General features: G+C 46.1%; 1 protein-coding gene across 2 annotated transcripts; it reads right to left on the reverse strand.

The window, feature by feature from the left end:
* Positions 1–1,525: 1,525 nt before the first annotated feature.
* On the reverse strand, positions 1,526–18,363 carry RNASEL (ribonuclease L). 2 transcript variants are annotated; one of them, XM_010954940.3, is made up of 7 exons: positions 18,230–18,363; positions 14,864–16,519; positions 11,256–11,341; positions 9,811–10,025; positions 8,827–8,959; positions 4,205–4,338; positions 1,526–3,526 (listed from the first exon to the last, which is right to left on the reverse strand). In XM_010954940.3, the coding sequence occupies exons 2-7, from the start codon at positions 16,347–16,349 to the stop codon at positions 3,346–3,348; spliced, it is 2,235 nt and encodes a 744-aa protein (XP_010953242.3). In that variant the 5' UTR covers positions 16,350–16,519; positions 18,230–18,363; the 3' UTR covers positions 1,526–3,345. The 2 variants fall into 2 exon arrangements, with proteins under 2 accessions (XP_010953242.3, XP_074206007.1); XM_074349906.1 differs by lacking the exons at positions 1,526–3,526; positions 4,205–4,338 and adding an exon at positions 5,882–7,897.
* Positions 18,364–19,787: the final 1,424 nt, after the last annotated feature.

Consider the following 19,787-nt stretch of genomic DNA (forward strand, 5'->3'; position numbering starts at 1 on the left):
GTGAGCCCCGAGCTGCAGATGCTGCCAGTTCACATGAGGCCACGCACGTGGTGGGGACAGTTGGGTTTTATCCTAACAGCCATGGAAAGTCATTGAAGGATTTTAATCAAGGAGGTGACCCGATCTGAGTTACATTTTTTCCAAGATCCCTTTGTGGAGAAAGGAGTTGGGGCACAGGTATGAAAGCACAATTAGTCAACTACGAGGCTCATGCGTACAGTCCAAAGGAGAAATGATGGTGCTGTGCGCCAGGCAGCAGGTGCAGAGGGTTGTGAACAGACTTGGGATTTATTTTGGTGGGAGAACCAATTGGACTTATTAATAGATTGGATGGTGGGGGCGGCGTGTGGAACAAAAGATTCAAACAAGACTGATACATTGCAAGTAGGTGGATGATAGTAACATCCGCAGGTGGAAGCTGGATTTCAGAACATGGGTATCACCTGCCTATTTATGATGACGTTACTCATGGTGTCTGCCTATTTATGTTGATGTGAGTCATGGCATTTGAGAAGATCACCTGCAGAGAAAGGGGGGAAAGTGAATTGCTGGCGGATTAATTCAGAGGCACTCAGCGTTCAGAGGTTGAGCAAAGAAGGAGCTGGCAGAGGATGCTATGCAGGAGCAGCCAATGGGGAGAAGAAGCAGTTGAGCGTGGTGCTGAGGACGCTAAAGAAGACAGGTGCAAGAGTAGTCAGCCGAACCAACTGCTGTTGTGAGGTGAAGACAAGAAGGACCACTGGATCTGGCTGCTACGAAGGTCATGGGTAGCCTTGACCTCCTAGGCGTCAATGGGAAGGAATGCACGAAACCCCCCATACCCATCCTCACAATGACCAATCAGCTTTGACTCTCTGGAAAGACCACACCCTATGGACTTGCACACCCGGGTTTGCATCCTGGCTTTTCCACTTACTACCCGTATGAACTTGGGCAGCTTGTCTGCCCTTCCTGAGCATCAGTTGCCTCTTGTGTAAAGTGGGAGTAATTGCATCTTGTAATGTCGTCGTGTGTGTTGCTGGATGTCATATAAAAGCATGAGGCACAGGGAGACGGTGGGTGCTCGAGAAGTGGACAGTATTATTTCTACCATAGTTTCCTCTCCTATGTTGCTCTTTCTGGGTGGCCAACCTTCCCTTTTCTTTGAGTAACAGGCATCTCTGCTTGACAAGCCCACACACAGATCACCTTGCCCAACACAGTACCTAACATGAACTACAGGCCCAGTTAAATGTTTGTGATAATGGCAACTGAATGAGAAAAATTTGCAGTGTGTCCGGGGAAACCCTTATGGAATTAAAGCAGAGAGTAAAGTGATCAGTTCTTTCCTTCTTTTGCTACATGGATGCCCAGGGCTCGAATTGTTCCCGGATCACCAGAGGGATGAAAGTAGGCTCTTCCCGTGATTAAGGAGCTAGACGCCCTTTCTTAGAACTTACCCGGGAATTAATCATCGAGTATTTTCTATTGCAGAAATTCCTACTCTCTAACGTGGAAGTGTCACTCAGAGAAAATCAGACATTCGAATAATTCATAGTTTTATTGAATATGCTTTACAAATGGGCATTTTGATTGTCATATCCAGGTACTCACTGCAAATCAGGAAATCAAAGCTTTATTTTAAAACTTAAAGCAGTCTTAACTGCTGCTGAAACCATAAAGAATAGCCTTAAGTTTGTTTCTCCCGGCACTTCTTAATTTCATTCAGCGACACCCACTTTAGACCACCTCCTTTTCAGAAAGAGCCTGAGATACTAGTTCTTCACCCGGTTCCTCCCATCACAAAACAGCATCTTAACCGCCACAGCGAGGGTAAGTGGAAAGACCTCAGGCTTCATGTCAGAAAAGCTTTTCAAGTCAAGACAGTGACACTTCCCAGCTCTGCCTTAGAGTAAATCACCACGTCTCTAACCTTAGTTTCCTCATGTGCAAAATGAGGATTGCAACACTTATGGGATTGTTTTGAAAACTAAAAGAGAGAAAAATAGGCAGGTGTAATTTATAAATTATAAAGCACCATCAAAATGTAAGCGTGCGTTATTACTCATGTATGAAGATGGTTCATTCATTTCTCGATAAACGTTGATTCTTACCGTGCAGCAGACATTTTGCTAGGCAGTAACAATACAAATCAAAAGTCTAGACCATTGATCCTAAGGAGCTTAGATTCCAGTAGGGAAGAGTCATGCTCAAGGTGGAGAGAAGCACGCTGTGGTGTGCCGACAGGTGCAAGGGAGCCAGAGAGGACACTCAGACTGGGGTGTGGGGAGGGAAGGCATTGGGGAAAAAAAAAAACCCAGTATCTTGGGCTCTTTCTGAAAAGGAGGAGGACTTCCTGAGGAGGTGACCCTGGAACTGTCTCACTACAGAGCCAAAAGCAAAACATTAAATTCAAATCATTCCTCGACACTTCACGGTCCTGGGCCCCCAGCCAGTTGAAAGGCGTCACAGTCCCTTAAAGCAGGGTTTTTCAACCTCAGTGCCACTGATATTTTAGGCGGGATAATTCTGTGTTGCAGGAGGGCGGGGGCTCCTGTGCATAGCGTAGAATGTTCAGCAGCATCTGTGACTTCTATCAGACCAGTAACACCCCTTCCCCGCAGCTCTGACAGCCCCAAGTATCTCCAGACACTGCCAAATGGCCCCTGAGTGGCAAGATTGCCCACAGTTGAGAAATACTGCCTTAACGTCACAGAAAACCAGCACAGGTGATTCTAGAAGGAATAGAATGCGTAGACTTACACTAACCAGTGCTCAAAAAATACTGCATGGATGAATGGAGTGAATGAACGAATGCATGAGCCACCCAGAGCTGCCCTGACACATTCCTTCTGGGTCTCGTCCAGAAGAGCTGAGCCAGCAATTAAGCACTAAGGTGCTCGAGTGAGAGGGAAGAGCAACACCATGTCCATTTATACGGCGCTCTGTGTAACCTGGGGCAAGTGGTTTCAACCCTCTGAGCCTCTCTGGCTCTTCAGTTCCTAAATGGGGATGTTACCCCTATCTTGCAAGTTTGTTGGAAGAATTACATGAGGTAATTGATATAAAACATACAGCATTAAAGGCCTGGGAACTCACTCCTTTCGAGCAATTGACAAGAGGAATCTTAGCAGGATGCCTTCCCAGCTCCTGCCACTAAGCTTGGCCCGTAAAAAGGACTAGAGAAGTCTGGGCATATAATTTTTTGGTTGTAAACATGTGGGGGATGCCGGACACTGCACCAGGAACTGACACAGCCATGCAACTCATCTCTCACAAGCAACCAGGTTAGTTAAGAGGCCCAGAGAGCTGTGACTCGCCCAGGATTACACAGCTAATAAGCTCCTTGAACAACTCAGAAGGGCACTAGCGCTGGCCAGCCTGCTGATCACCACCACCTCCATCACACCCAGGCTTGTTTGGATGGTGAGTTTTTGGAAAATGCTTGCTGTAGTCTGTGTTCCGTAGTTTCGTATAGACGTACATGACCAGATCGGGAAATTTCTCCTGAAAATACTTGGAAGGTTCTCCAATTGTTGACTTCATCCTGAAATGAAACATAAACATTCTGACATGCTTGTCCCGTACTCCACTCCCCTCCCCCACCTTTTCCAGCATGTGGCCCTAGAACTCTCTTTGCTCCCCTGGTTTCTACAGCAGAATAAAGCAGGAATTTGCTTTATCAGACAGAGCAAATTTCATTTCCTGACGCTCCAACTAATTGAGTGAACTTTGCCAACTAATTTGCTAATTTTTATGAATCTCAGTTTTATTGTCCATACAAGGGAGATGATGCAATTCCACAGTCCCTTAGCTACAATTCCCAAATCCCAGGGTCCTGAAAGCTACAAGAGTTTTTGTGAATTTGCAGCCAAGACTTTTGGTAGCAAAAGTTGATTTAACTAACATGGGGCTACTTTTATAACACTATGTTCGCTTTGCCCAGCCACTCAGTCCCCCATTTCTTCACACCAGGGAGTCACTGGCCTGCTCTCCCAGGGAGCTGAGCCAAGGCTGAAATGGAAGACCAGCCCCTGCTGGGCATGTCCACTGTCGACGGTGAGACCCTTGTGATGGCCCTTTTCCAAACAGAGGGGAGGAGTTACTTTTCTTTCATTGGAATAAATTTTCTTCTTTCCATTAACCAGTAGATATAAATTCAGAACTGGAATTTTGAAATTATTCTCAGCTGATATATGACTTATAGGAGGGAAAAAATTCTTACTGTTTATTTTTTTTTTCATTAATGTGTTCTCCTAAATTCCGGATGAACTTCAGCAGATCACCCACAGTGTCCTGATAGGGATTGTTTCCTTTTTTATAAAATGCATCCATTTTTTTCATAACAGACTTGTTGATCTAAAAAAACCAAACAAACCAAAATATTACACAAAACGTGATAGCAACACAAAATAAATCCTGATAGAATGTTAATAACAAAAAGCAGAATACAAAAAAAAGACAGAATACAAATCTGAAAATATGCTAAAATTCCCACTGATTAAGTAAATTAACAGAAAGAAAAAAATGGAAGTAAACACTGTACACCACAATGCTAACTGCAGTTGTGTTTGGATGTGGAATTAGAAATAACTTTAAACTCATATATCTGTTTTCCAAATGAATTGGTTTCATAAAAATTAACCATATCAAAATATGGTTTAGGAAATCGTTGGCTACTGTGCAAAAAAATTTGCTCATTATACTATACAGTATTGTTATCATTGTGGCCACCCTTCCAAATTCATACCTAATTACATTTCTTTTTTAAAGAGGTTTTCCCTGACTGACACCAGGCCTGGGAGCCATTGCTACAGTGAGTGTGGTTGTTTTTGTTTTGAATAATGTTTCCAAAGGTTACATGTTTTCCCTTGTCTCTAAGCGTCCAGGGGCAATTGCTCTCATATTAATAATGCCTTCCTCTTTGTGCTTCCATTCTTGTACATGGTTCTGATGGGGTAAGAGAGTAAGAGGCAACAACCATGCAGCCAGAAGGTCCCTTAGGAAGAGTGACTGGCAACTCAAAGGCTGCCCGGGTGTCTGATGTGTGGAGCACGTGTGAGAAATGCTAAGCAGTGTATGTGTGGTAGAAGGGGCAGCTGTGCAAAGAAAAGAGGGGGTCCACCCTGGAAAACCGATTGTACAACCATGAAAATGGGCAAGTCACAAAGATCAACAGGAAAGCAAAATTTAGAGTGGGAATTAAAAGGTAAGATGCTGAAGTCAATCAAAAGAAAACCCTAAAAGGTCCACACAAAAACTACTAGAGTTGATCGAAGAATTCAGCAAGGTAGCAGGTTACAAGATTAATGTTCAAAAATCAATTGCATTTCTTTACAGTAATGATGAATCAACAGAAAAAGAAAGTAAAGAAATAATCCCCTTTAAAATAGCACCCAAAGTAATAAAATACCTAGGAATAAATCTAACCAAGGAGGTGAAAGAATTATACACAGAAAACTATAAACCATTGATGAAGGAAATTAAAGAAGACTTTAAAAAATGGAAAGATATCCCATGCTCTTGGATTGGAAGAATCAACATTGTTAAAATGGTCACACTGCCCAAGGCAATCTACAGATTTAATGCAATCCCCATCAAATTAGCCAGGACATATTTCACAGAACTACAACAAATCATAATTAAATTTATATGGAACCATCAAAGACCTAGAATTGCCAAAGCATTACTGAAGAGAAAGAAAGAGGCTGGAGGAATAACTCTCCCAGACTTCAGACAATACTATAGAGCTACAGTCATCAAGACAGCATGGTATTGGTACAAAAACAGACATATAGACCAATGGAACAGAATGGAGAGCCCAGAAATAAACCCACAAACTTTTGGTCAACTCATCTTCGACAAAGAAGGCAAGAATATACAATGGAATAAAGACAGTCTCTTCAGCAAATGGTGTTGGGAAAACTGGACAGCAGCATGTAAAGCAGTGAAGCTAGAACACTCCCTTACACCATACACAAAAATCAACTCAAAATGAATCAAAGACTTAAACATAAGACAAGATACAATAAACCTCCTTGAAGAAAATATAGGCAAAACATTATCTGACATACATCTCAGAAATGTTCTCCTAGAACAGTCTACTCAAGCAATAGAAATAAAAGCAAGAATAAACAAATGGGACCTAATGAAACTTACAAGCTTCTGCACAGCAAAGGAAACCATAAGTAAAACAAAAAGACAACCTACAGAATGGAAGAACATTTTTGCAAATGAAACCAACAAAGGCTTGATCTCCAGAATATATAAGCAGCATATGACTTAATAAGAAAAAACCAAACAACCCAATCCAAAAATGGGCAGAAGACCTAAACAAGCAATTCTCCAAGGAAGACATACAAATGATCAAAAAGCACATGAAAAAATGCTCAATATCACTAATTATCAGAAAAATGCAAATCAGAACTACAATGAGGTATCACCTCACATGAGTCAGAATGGCCATCATCCAAAAATCCACAAATGACAAATGCTGGAGAGGCTGTGGAGAAAAGGGAACCCTCCTACACTGCTGGTGGGAATGCAGTTTGGTGCAGCCACTGTGGAAAACAGTATGGAGAGTCCTCAAAAGACTAGGAATAGATTTACCATATGACCCAGGAATCCCGCTCCTGGGCATATATTTAGGAGGAATCCTACTTCAGGATGACACCTGCACCCCAATGTTCATAGCAGCACTATTTACAATAGCCAAGACATGGAGACAGCCTAAATGTCCATCAACGGATGACTGGATAAAGAAGTTGTGGTATATATGTATAATGGAATACTACTCAGCCATAAAAACTGACAACATAACGCCATTTGCAGCAACATGGATGCTCCTGGAGAATGTCATTCTAAGTGAAGTAAGCCAGAAAGAGAAAGAAAAATACCATATGAGATCACTCATATGTGGAATCTAAAAAACAAAAAAACAAAAAAAAAAGCATAAATACAAAACAGAAACAGACTCATATACATAGAATACAAACTTGTGGTTGCCATTGGGGTGGAGGGTGGGAAGGGATAGATGGGATTTCAAAATTATAGAATAGATAAACAAGATTATACTGTATAGCACAGGGAAATATACACAAGATCTTATGGTAGCTCACAGAGAAAAAAATGTGACAATGAATATATATATGCTCATGTATAACTGAAAAATTGTGCTCTATACTGGAATTTGACACAACATTGTAAAATGATTATAAATCAATAAAAAATGTTAAAAAAAAAAAAAGTCAACACAAATCAAAGATGTTTAAGGGGAAGAACCAATGAATTGGGAGACAAAAGAACAGGATTCTCTTCCCAGCTCTGCCACCCTCTGGCTTTCCGGTCCTGGGTATTTTGGGTTCTACCTCTGAGCCTCAGTTTCCTTAGCAATTAAATGAGTTGATGGACCTTATGGCATCATGACTTTGTACAAAGAGTGGCTTTCCTGCATGGCTTCTAAGCCAGACTGCTCGGCTTCAACTCCTGCTGCCCCTTCCTGACTCTGTGCCTTTGCAAAAAGCATTTGTCTGTGCCTCAGTTTGCTCACCTGCAAGATGGAAATAATTGCCTCGGAAGTTGTTATAAAGGTGAACTGTGGCAACCCATGTAAAGTCCTGAGAACCAGAGCTGCCATGTAGTCGGGACTACATAATCGTTAGCTATTGTCAGCATCTGCTCTGAGTTCCAATGGCTTTGTTTCTACAAAAGATTAACTTTCAGCTGAAGTTTCATAGACATTCATTTAGCAAAGAGTCCTAGCACACCTACTCTAGGCCGGGAATACAATGACAAGACAGTGGATAATCTCTGCCCTCGTAGAACTTACAGGGTAGCGGGAAAGACAGACATTAAGCCAGCAACTATGAGTACGATGTGTGGTCTAGAGGCAGGCAAAGGAAGGAAAGCGAAGTGAGACCTAGAAACAAAGAGAAGCAGAGTCCTAGATCAGGCCTAAGATAGTGAAGCTGAGAATTACGGGTTTTCCCATAATGCTTTGCATGGGTCTCTGGGGTACCCATCATTCCTGCAGGTCTCCCAGCCCTACATGGAACATGCTGCAGTCTGCTTTGCACATGCCTGACCTTGCATGGGCCTAACACACACTGGCACTTGACAGATGTCTGCTAATTAATAATAATGGAAGTTCTGAGAGTACTGACTAGATTAAGATGGTGATTAATTTTTATGTTCCACTATATTCATCTCAAGTTAGTTGGACCTTCCTGGGAAAAGAAGGAATTTGAAAGATCATCTTTTTTTTTTTTTTTTCGTTGTCTGTTTTCTCACGCAGGAAGCAGGTGTGTGTGGGGATGCTCAGAGCTCGGCTGTTCACGGGCAGCAGAGGCAGCCTGTCTCTCCCTGGACGAAACGCCCCAGGGGGGAACACCTCCTTTGGGCTAACCTCTATTTAATCAGCTGCTCTTGTCACAATGGTAATAGAATTATTAGGCCTCATTCAGAAAACAAGGCTTGAGAGAAAGAGCCTCAGAAAAGGAAAAGGCTCATGGGCTGGGCAAGGCCAACCTCATCCTAAAGAGGAGCCTAGAGGAGTCTGTCAGGAGGGCCTGGCTTATGCAGAGGCCCAAAAGGGGATGGGCAGAGGGGGACCGGAATGGTTGGAGGGGACCCGGGATGGGCAGAGGGGACCCAGCATGGGCAGAGGGGGACTGGGATGGGCAGAAGAGGGGCTGGGATGGGCAGAGGGAAAGAAAACCCCCCTTTCTCACCCCTTAGTTGGGCCAGGCTCACAGTATTAAAAAAAAAAAAACTTAGGAAAACTAACAGACCACACGACCCAGACACTTATTTCTGGAAAAACTCCCAGACTGTGGGAATTGTTCATACCTTAGTCGTCCACTGGGCAAAACTTGTGGAAGTTTCGGATGGTCCAGGCTGTAGTAGCTGGAGGATCTCGCCATTAGGATTTCGCGTTTTGATGTCAGACTCATTTCCCACATCCCTAAGGGTCCTGTAGCGGCTGAATTTGACAGAATGATCAGAGTCATCCCATCCTCCCCACACCTTCCAGAAAGAGAAAACTATTCGATTTTGGCTTTTGGTAAAAGTATGTCTTTAAAAACTCTGCACAATGGGAAAGCAATGTCTCTCTCTCTCCCTCCCTCTCTCTCCACCCTCTCTCTCCCCCCTCCTCCATCTCTCCCCCCTCCCCCATCTCTCTCCCCCCTCCACTCTCTCTCTCCCTCTCTCCCTCTCTCTTTCTAACTCCCGCCACCCCTTTCCTATTCTTCAATGGAGAAAATTAGAATCCAGAGGAGTGAAGTCACTGCTCAGTGACCCCCCTCCAGGAAGTGCCAAGCTGACCGAAGGGCCTGGTTCTGCTGATTCACAGCCTGACCCCTGCCCACACCACCTCACTGTGATGCTTAATTTTATGTGTGAACCTAACTGACCACAGGGGGCTCAGATTAAGCATTATTCTAGCTGTCTATGAGGATGTTTCCAGAGGAGACTGGCATTTGGACCAGTGGACTCAGCAAAGCAGATGGCCTTCCCTAGTGTGAGTGGGCAGCGTCCAGTCCGTGGAGGGTCAGAATAGAACGAAAGGGGGAAATCCTCCCTCGCTGCTGGATTGCTTCAGCTGGGACAGCTCTCTTCTCTCACCCTCGGCTCTGCTAGCTCTCAGGCCTTCAGACCCTTACTGGGATCTACAGCTTCAGCTCCCCTGGTTCTCAGGCCTTTGGATTCAGACTAAATCACACCATTTGCTTTCCTGGGTCTTCAGCTTGAAGATGGCGGAGAGATGCGCCCTGACTTGTACCCTCACTGTCTCCATCCTGGAGGCCTGTAACATACAAGCAGTCTTCTTACCTCTCCCAACTCCAAAAGAAGGGGTGGCCCAGCAGGCCACTCAGGTGGTCCTTCACACTGTCACCAGGGCAGAACAGGCGACGAATGAGGTCCCGAGTTTCCTCATCTGGAGAGAACTGCATCAGCCCCTCCGTACCCTGATTACCTTGATCCTTCAGTCTCCCAAGAGGAATGCTCCCCCTATTCGCCACATACAGGACCAGCAGCCCGAGCGCCTGCATGAAAGTCATAAATCGAGCCAAAGGTGCTTATGAATTATCTCTCTAGTGGGGGGACCATGGAGGGTGTGGCGCAGGCTATGAGGAAATGGAAAACACACAGAATCCCGAGGGGTCCACGGGCTGGTCAGGGAAAGAAGACACAAGCTTGTGCATAGAGAACTCATCAAGGCAGTATATGGTCCCCACGATTTAGGTTTATAAGGAACTAAAGATAGTCCCAGGCCAGAGTTTTCAGAGCAGACTGCTTGGAGGAAGAGGAATTCAAGCTAGACCCCAAAGTTTAGATACAATTTAGATAAAAGGAGGAAAGGGAGAAGGTTTTAAACAAGGGGGGTGCCCAGAGTCTGGCTGGGAACTGGGAGCCTGGGTCTGGGCTTTATCTGCTGTCAGACAGCAGATAAAGGAGCCAGACCAGGTCCAGTAGAGCACAGTGATGGCCCCAGAAGTTAGGCCACAGCAGGGAGGCAAGGCCAGGGAGAAGGCCAGCATAGGGACCTCTGCACCCGGCAAGACACCAGTCAGGGGAGGAGCTCAGATCTGGAGCCACAGAAAGGCCAGACAGGGATGGATGGAGAGCTCTTGCTATTGCATGGGAATTCCAGCACCCTGGACAGCTCCAGGAGCGCGCCGCCCACCGGGTCAGAATGGAGCTGGGAGCTGCGCTCTGCAGAGGCTACATCCGTCTCTGCTCCGCTGTTTCAGGATCTTAACCTTTGGGGCTCAGTTCAGTCTCCCTTGAGCTGGGGATCAATCCCATCCCTCCCATGTGCTTCAGAGGATCTTAGCATCTGGCCCTCCCAGGAGCTCAGCACACACATTTGAGTGGAGTAGGGAAAGAAATCTCATTTACTTTGTCTTTAGGCAGCAAACATCTCCTGCAGGAATTGTGCAGTTATTTTAGAGATGCCTGCTGGAGGTAACTCTGGAAGAAATGTGGCATGCTCAGTGTATTTATTATTTAGCCTGTGGAAGGAGAGGGATCCAGAGAGATACAGAAAGTACCACAGCGACTACCAACCCCATCCCAACCCAGGGAAATGCTGTCTGTCGTCTGTCATCTGTCTGCAAGGGAGTGAGGGCAATGGGTACAGGGAGGGGCAGGGCTTGAACCATCTTTCCCACCAGGTTAAAATGGGAACGTCCACTAATTTGGCCACAGGAAGTAAGGTAATGAACAAATAAGGAAGCAGAAAGATAGAAAAGTAAATTGTTTGTAGAAATTACCTCTAAATCTCTCTTGATTGCCTGTGGATCTCCAGCCCACTTGACGCTTTTATCAAAATCTGCCAGGCAAGCACCATTCTTGGCATCTAGGGGGTAATTTGTAGAGATGCAAGGAAAAACCCTCATTCTCCATGTTGTAATTAATTTAAATAAATATGTAACACAATGTACAATCCATCATCACTGAGGAAGGCAACAGTAAGTTCATACCTGCCTTGTTTACTCCTCAAAGCACTATCATGTGCACTGTGTCCTTTCACATATTAGGTATCTGCTAAGAGCAGGAGTTACATTTTATCTTTTTCTGAGTCAACGGGTGGGGAAACACAAGGATAAGTTTAACCAGCTCCCCATTCATGCCCTTTTTGGGGACAAAGTGCACAGATTTGTAAAGAAGCTGCTGGAGGGAGTTAAGGTTACATCCTATAGCTAAAGAACAATAAACAACAAGGTCCAAATCCAAGACCACCTTAGCACAGCGTCCCACCAAATCAAGCCCACTCACTCCTGCCCACTATGATGTGGTGATCAGTTACCCTGGGAACCACGTGCTTGTAATGAGTCACTGCCTCCTTGTCCCCTTCAGAATCTTTCTCCCTTAATGGAAGCCACTGAGTCCTCAAAAAGAGGGATGTGTGGATGGGAGAGGTCGGGAACAACATGAAAGGTGAGTGGGTCAGTGACTTGTCCTCGAGGAGGTGGCTTGGAGGAGTCGGAGAAGGAAGGCTGGGGAACCCCAGATAGGATGACGGCAAGTACCACTGTGTGCTTCTCACACCCCTTTCGTTATGAACTTAGACATCAACGTTGTGTGGAAACCCAGAGTCTAACAAAAAATGAACCCATCAAATTATTCAACAAGTGTTTAGTGAGGGAAAAAGCGGTGGTGAGGAAGGAGAACACAGTTCTGGCCCTAGACAGTTCAGAGTCTCTGGGCAAGGGAACTGATACTCAATAAGGAATGATTACACATAAACATAAAATTCATTGCAAGTTTGAAAATGCTAGCCAAAGTGCAGGAGGCCCTGAGAGTGTAACATGGAAGGGCTACTGGGTTGTGAGTGGAGGGGAGAAGTCTTCCTTCAGGAAGAGACACCTCGATGGAAAAGGTCAGTAGAATTTGGGTGGGTGAGTGGAATGGGGAAGAGAGAATTCCAGATGGGAATTCCTGGGGAACTCCTCTCTCACCGAAGGAAGGACTGATAGCCTGGGGAGGAGGGATGGAGTCAGAAGGTGGCCTGCAATGAAGCTGAAGGGGCAGATGGGGTGCAGATCATAATCCACAGACTGTTTCCAATTATTTGAAATGATAAATTCCCTTCACTTGCTTAAGCCACCTTGAGTTTCCTGCTACCGAAATTTGAAAGTGCCTGATGGAACTCTTCACATCTCTTCTAACTCCTGATTTTTTTTGTTTATAGGCCCCAATTTTTTTAACTTCAGTTTCAACAGACATTGCTAAAGTGTTATAAAATTGTTTCACGCTGACACTCAGTTTCTGTCCTCCAGCGTCCCAAGGGAATCTGGCCCTGCGGACACCTGACTTGGTGCCAGTGGAACAGGTTTCTTACTTCTGGCCCCCAGAAGTGTGGGAGGTTAAATTTCTGTCGTTTTAAGCCACCCAGTTTGTGACAATTTCTTTCAGTAGCCACGGGAAACTTACACACTTGGTTAGCTATGTTTCTTTGGGTGTAAATTCTTTTGTTCCAGGCCTCTCTTTCAGGGTATTGGCAGCTCTTAAATATTTTAAGTGATTTTTGACTGGAAGCCTTACTTTGCAGTTGACATCCCATGAGTTCCTTCTGTCAATTCCACCCAACGTAGGGGAGGGATGGATGTACCTGCCAGAGCTTCCGCTATGGGTTTTATTCAGTGGAGCTCTGGGGCAAGCAGGACATGCCACTTAGTAGGTGCTTTGGCAGAAATTGTGTGGGTTTAACTGCTCTTGGTTCCTCTTGAGATCACCAGCCACCCAGTGACTCACATAGGCCCCCTGTTTGCAGACAGACAGGCCTGTCATGGATGCTTGATCCCTGGGGAAGAAGGGAAGCCCCGAGTCTGACCTCCCTAATTCCTACTGATGCACAGATCTGCCTGCTAGCTGGTCCCTGGTCCTCTCCTGCTTCTGGCTTCCATCACTTCCAAGTGGCCCTTTTCTGCTCTGTTCCCACTTTCATGATGAGGAGAGCTTTGCTGTGGCTTCCTCGCATTTGTCCTGGGCTCCTGTGCTAGTCTTCAGTCCCCTCCTGCCTACGTTTGGTCTCTCCATGATTCTTCAAGATTTCATCCTGTAAGGATTTTTTTTATGTTGATCTCAGCTATGAAATCTTAAAACCCCTGTCCTGTCATTTTAGGAGTTCAATACAAGGAAGAGTCTACAGTATGGGCTAGGGCCACCACCCGGAGGCCAAAATAGAATCAAGTCTTTATTGTTCCAGCTCAAGAATGGAAGAAGTGGTGCCAGAAATTTCAAAGACCAAGGGATCACAAGCTGTTTTGCTTTGGAGCATGATATATGACCCTTTGGCAGCAAGATGGGCAGTTACGTTTGCCTGACTCTTGAAGATGCTTCCTCACCTGGCAGAGCTGGACATATTCCTGGCCCTCGTCCATCTCCCCAGCAAAGTTGCTTAAAATCAGGAAGGCGTGCCACGAGCACCTGTCTTCAAACTAAAAACCAGATCTCAGCTATATTCTTATGCAGAGCTAATTTCTCTCTTCCAGGACCTTAAATACTGTTCCCTGCCTCTCAATGCCTGCACCCTCTTGTCGCCCTGGTGCCTGACATGAAGCTTAAATCTCAGGGCATATCTGTAGGTTAGGCTCTGCTTGCCCCCCTAGTCAAGCAACTGGCCTTTGCTGGGCACCTACAACGCACAGGTGACTGGTCCCTTTGACACACTGCACTTAGACCTCATAACAACCTTATGAAGGAGGTATTATCAGTCTCAGATGAGAAAACAAAGGCTCCCAGATTTAAGCAACTTGGTCAAGGTTGCAAAGCTACAAAGTGGTGGGACTAGGCTGCAAGGCATCCTGAATGGGGCCAAAGCCAAGGCTCTGTACACTGTGCCACCTTGCCCCCCACCCGGCCCCCTCCAGGATCGTACGCTGAGCTCTGCTTGTTACCTTTGACATTGGATTAGTTTATTTTGTTCTGGGATTGCACCAGCGGACGCTGACTAATTCGGCCTGCTTGCAGTCTGTTTCACTGAGTCACAATCTGTCCTGGATCCCAATTTTGACCTCGGTTTTGCCGTTAAGTTCCATGGTAACTGCCATCTTGCCTAAAGGAACACGTTTCCCGGATTCTCTGACTTGCAGACTATCTAAGAATGCAAACTTCTGGAGTTGGCTCCATCCAAGACCTGCCTTCATATTTGTATTTGCCAAAGGTGACACAAAGTTAGCCTGGTACTCTGCTGGCATCCGCCACCTCCACGTGGGATAAGAGTTACAACTGGTGGCGCCGTAACTATGGAGTTGTTACATTAATCCTCACACTAAATAATGCACCTTGACTCTAGTTCTTTATTTTTTTGCAGTGAAAATCCCTTCGTTTTGTAAAGAAAGAGCCCACGGTTTCTAAGAGAAGACTGGGAACTCACCCATTAAGATATTTTGTGGCTGCAAATCCTGGTGAGTATATCCAGCCCAGTGTAGTTCTTGAACAGCCTTAAACATAGACGAGATGATGTTTCGAGAAAACTCATCTTCTTTGTCTCCCACAGCCTCCCCTCCGTGGTTGTCCAAGTGCTTCTCCAGAGTCTGCTCACAGAGGGCAAGGCACACGTACAGACAGCCCTTGTGGCTCTCACTGCCGTAGAATGTCACCACGTCACTGTTGGCTCGGCTGCTCTGCAAACAGGAGACTTCATTTTGTCCACGTGCACTGCCTTCATAGAATCGCTTCACGGCTACCTCTTGGTCTTCATAGAACCCCAGGTAGACGCCCCCTTCAGCAGTGTCAGCAAGTTTATACTCGTCATCAATAAAGATCTTGAGTTTGCCGATCATAGGGCGGCGCATCCCGCGGAGCTGTTTCAGGGCCTTTCCCCAGCGTGAGCTCTGAGGCTCCCAGTCTTCAGCGGGAGGGTGAGCATCTTCGGTGGCTCCATGATGCTGAAGAAACTTTGCGAGGCTAGTGTCATAATTAGCCTTCGCTATGGCAACCAAGTCCCCACAATTTGTGCTGGCTCCTTGTCTGCATAGCAACTGGGCGATTTCCTTCAGACTGTGCTTGACAGCAAGCCACAATGCTGTCCTGCCCTTGTCGTCTGTGTCGTTCATCTCTATGTGTCCTTGTTCCAGAAACATCTGCACCAAATCCAGGTTCTTCCTTTCCACTGCCAGGATCAGGGGCGTCTTCCTTCCTTCTCCCTTCACATTGACGTCAGCCCCATGGTCCAGCAGAAGGCGAGTGATGGCCCTCACATTCCCATTGTCAGGGCTCCGAAAGGCATAGATCAAAGCATTTCTGCCCATGTTGTCTCGGGCATCGGCCTCTGCCCCCATCTTGTGGAGGAGGATGTCCACGACTTCTACATGCCCTTTCTCAGCAGCATCCATCAGAGCAGTGGCCCCTCCTTTCCGAATCCTCTGTTGATCTGCCTTTGTCTTTCGATGCAAATTCACCTCTGCTCCATTCTCATACAGGAATCTTAAGGCTTCGACCTTACCGTACGCAGCGGCTTCCATGAAAGCCGTGAAGCCGTTAACGTCACACTCGTTAATGTCTGCTCCCTTAGAAAGGAAAAGTTCGAGCAGCTTCACATTTCCCACGATCGCAGCGACGATGAAGGGAGTGGCCCCGTTCCTCTTCCTCAAACAAGGATCCGCATCGTGACTGAGCAGAAGATCCACAATGTCCTCCCTGTGCATTTGCACTGCATTATGCAAAGGAGACCAGCCCCCTTTCTCTTCCTGGAAATTGACATCAGCCCCTCTTTCTAGCAACTGCTGGACCAGCTCTATTTTTTCCTTTTGAACAGCTTTAATCAACAAATGATTGTCTTCCTCTGAAGCCCTCCCAGAGGGTATGGGTCTTTGCTGAGGGTTGTTACGGTTCTTGGTCTCCATAATGGTAAATACCATTGGCTACAATTTTTTGTTTTTTCTTTGAGAAAATGAAAATGTATGTCCTTGGGGCTTGATCAAAGAGACATGGAGCCCTTAGAGACTGCTCTCAGGGTGAATAGCAATTATCTGGCTACAGACCACCAGTCGAGGAAGGACAACACTCTTGGAATCTTCTGACTTTCCACCTGGAGATGAGAGAGGTACTTTGTAATTTTATAATAGTGAGAAAACACTTGAGACAAGAGAAATTAATTTTACTAGCAACTTTTTCAAAATTCATCTACTTATTATAGAACTTTTTACTATAGAATATTATAAATATGTATAAATTATAAACAAGAAAATTATTACTCTATTCTCCCACTGCCCAGAAACAGGCATTGTTAATATTTTAACATAATTCTATAGATTAAAAAAAAAAACAGTTGGACTCATGCTACGTAATGAACTTTGTAACATGCTTCTTTTCATTTAGTGCCTTACTTTACATGATATCCTACATCATTACAAAGTGTTTTAAAACACTTTAATGGCTGTGCAAGTTGCCATCAGAGAGTTATTTCTGTTCCCTATTACTGAACAGCTTTTTAAAATAACTTTTAAACAAGAGTTTTTAAATTAGAACTTTTTCACAATTCTAAATAATGTTGCAGCAAATTTAGCTTATTTTAGCTTGTTTTCTTACGTTAGATCTTATATAGATTTCTTACGATAGATTTCAAAGAATTGAATGACTGCTCAAAGGCTATAATTGTTTTTCGGATTCTCAAGCTATATTAATAAAAAAATTTATTCCAATACCACATGAACATACTCCTACTAGAAACAGACGGCCTCTTTAAAAAACCAGAACCCTCCTACAATGAGAGGGAAAAAAAGTGTCAATTTGCATTTCTGGTTGAAGTGCAACCACTCTTGGTGGGTGTATCCCCGGCTCTTTGCGCAGGTGCAAATTCAAAGTAGTACGGAGCCGTGGAAAGAACTCAGGCTCCGGCCTCAGCGAGATGGAAGGTAGAGCCCCTGGTTTTGTGACTTTAGACTTAACTTCCTAATTGTGTGACCTTGGGTTATTGTCTGGATTTCCTGTTCCCTCAAATGGGGGCAAGCATAAATACAGCCCCCCACAGAAAGTGCACCAAAGTAGGGAGGGGGGAGATAGTAGGCATTCAATAAATGGTACAGCTAATTATGCCGCTTCATGAAAAAAAAAGTGTTTAACGAACCCCATTCTCCCCACGTATGTGCATACACGTAATACACGAATAAGGAACCTAGGGTGTCAATTTAGTCCAGCTGCCCTCAACCAGATCTCAGCTCAAACAGCAGGTAGCACCAAACTGTAGCCTGAATATTTATATAACTGCATACGATACAAAATTCAGAAAGCAACCGTTTTTCAGCAGTCGGCCCCCTCTGACAGTCTCAAAGCCCCCACCTCAGAGGTCTAATCAGACTCGCAGCGTAAGCACAATCCTCATCAGTGACATCTTTGGCCTATATGTGGGTGTGGACGGTTCCCGTCACAGCAGGTGAAGGGTGGGGCTGGAGCAAACAGGGGCAGAGAAGGAAGGAAGGTCAAGGAGGCGCGGAGCACAGTAGCAGGAGAGGACAGACAGCCCAGCAAAAGCGCTGCGAGGGACCCGTCCTGCTTTCGGTTTCACTTTCGCCGTGTGACCAGAGGTGCCCGATACACCCACGATTTGAATAAATAAGGTGTGGATTGTTACAACGTCTGGGGTTCTCAAGGCGCCCTGCGGCTGGCCGGCTGGCTGTGTGGCTCCTTCGGCTCCCGAGTCCCACGCCCATTGTCGTCTCCGGTCCCCAAAGCCCAAGGAATCCTGCAACTAAAACAACGTCTCAGGCTTTTCCAGCTCTGCTCCCTCTGCCCATCTCACCTTCTAAACGCACTTCTAGCTCTGGCAGCCCGCAGTCTTCAAACACTACTGCCAGCGGGGAAGCGCTTCCTCCTGGGGACGTCACTGAGCCGGCGGGGCGGAGCTGAGAACGGGGACGCCGGCGGAGGAGGGAGGGGACGCCGGCGGAGGAAGGAGGGGACGGCGGCGGAGGAGGGAGGGGACGCCGGCGGAGGAGGGAGGGGACGCCGACGGAGGAGGGAGGGGACGCGCGCAGGCAGGGATGCCCAGCGCTGATAGCGCTGTCAAACCCTCCAGAGGAGAGCGACTTACTTCCCTGACTGATGAGGACTGGTTTCTTCCCTCCAAGACCAGGTCTTGCCGCTCAGCCGGCCGCCTTTCAGGTCACAGCATCCCGCTCCATCCGGACCACGTTATCGCAAACTCCCTGTCTTCCTGAGGGACGTGAACAGTAAATGAACAGTTAACTGTGTGCCGACTGGGTGCCTGGCACTGTGCTGGTTGCTTCACCAGTGACACAGTCCCAAACAACCCCTAACAACCCCGCTGCTGATGGAACTGAGGCTCCAAGCAGCCAGGTGAGCCCACTGCCCCAGCTCCCTCGCTCACCTGGGCGCTCTCAACTCACCGCCCCGAGGCAGCGTGGCCTCCTTGAAGGGGCACCAGGCTGGCTGCCTTGAGCTGCGGCTGTTTTGCTGGGTGACCTCAGGCAGGAGGATGAAAGATGTTGGGCCCCATTCTCTCATGTGAAATGGTTTTTAAGGTTCCTTTCTGCTCCAGGAGTTCTGTCCTTGGCCATTTTCCTAGCACTGAGATGCCTACTGTGTCCTGAAGGCTACAGTGGGACTTAGTCCTGTCCCCAAAGAATATCCAGTCTTGCTGGAGGGACAAACTCCCAAAAGGGTCATGAACAGTGAGCAACATGTGTGCACATGAAGGTCACCAGCATCACGCCATCCAGACTCTGGGCTTCTGTTGCCCCTTACACCCCAGTAACGCCCAAGCCTCTCTGGCTCCAGCCTCTGCTGAGCTTCAGACCCACAAATCTAGAACATGTCCCGAACAGAGACCCTCATCTCTCCCTAATCTGCTCTTCCTCCTCCTTTTCCTCCATCTCCGTGAATTGGCACCGTCACCTGAATGCGTCTCCTCATCCTCATCTCAAGTCTCCTGCTTTCATCTGCAAGGGACTGACCAAGCTTATTGCAAGAAACTGATGACCTGCTTCCCAGCCTCTTATTTAGTGTTTTACCTGCTTCACTGACTCACCATTGTGTTCAGGGCAGAGTTCAAAATCCTTAACCCATCATTCATTCAATTAATATTTATTTAGCACTGGCTAGGTTGCTAAGGACTCTCCTGAATGCTTGGGATATAGTGATTTGCCACATAAATGCCTCATGGGGGTCTTCCCGGAGTTTGTGTTGTAGTAGGCAGAAACAGATTGTAAACAATTGAGAAATGCAATATATAACATGATTTCAGATTATGATATGGTCCCTACTCCTCAGGGGCATCATCACTACTGACATTTAGTTCCCCATCACATCATACCACTTTCCACCTCTGTGTCTCTGTG

Source organism: Camelus bactrianus, chromosome 21 (assembly GCF_048773025.1).
Source record: "Camelus bactrianus isolate YW-2024 breed Bactrian camel chromosome 21, ASM4877302v1, whole genome shotgun sequence".
Taxonomy (NCBI): Eukaryota; Metazoa; Chordata; class Mammalia; order Artiodactyla; family Camelidae; genus Camelus; species Camelus bactrianus.

Excerpts from the sequence above, each read along its gene's own strand:
- RNASEL (XM_010954940.3), bottom strand. The coding sequence starts at position 16,349 with ATGGTATTTACCATTATGGAGACCAAGAACCGTAACAACCCTCAGCAA. Across the intron at positions 11,342-14,863 it reads GCCACAAAATATCTTAATGG|ATGCCAAGAATGGTGCTTGC; the intron begins GTGAGTTCCCAG and ends ATTACCCCCTAG. Across the intron at positions 8,960-9,810 it reads TTCTTTTGGAGTTGGGAGAG|CCGCTACAGGACCCTTAGGG; the intron begins GTAAGAAGACTG and ends TGTCAAATTCAG.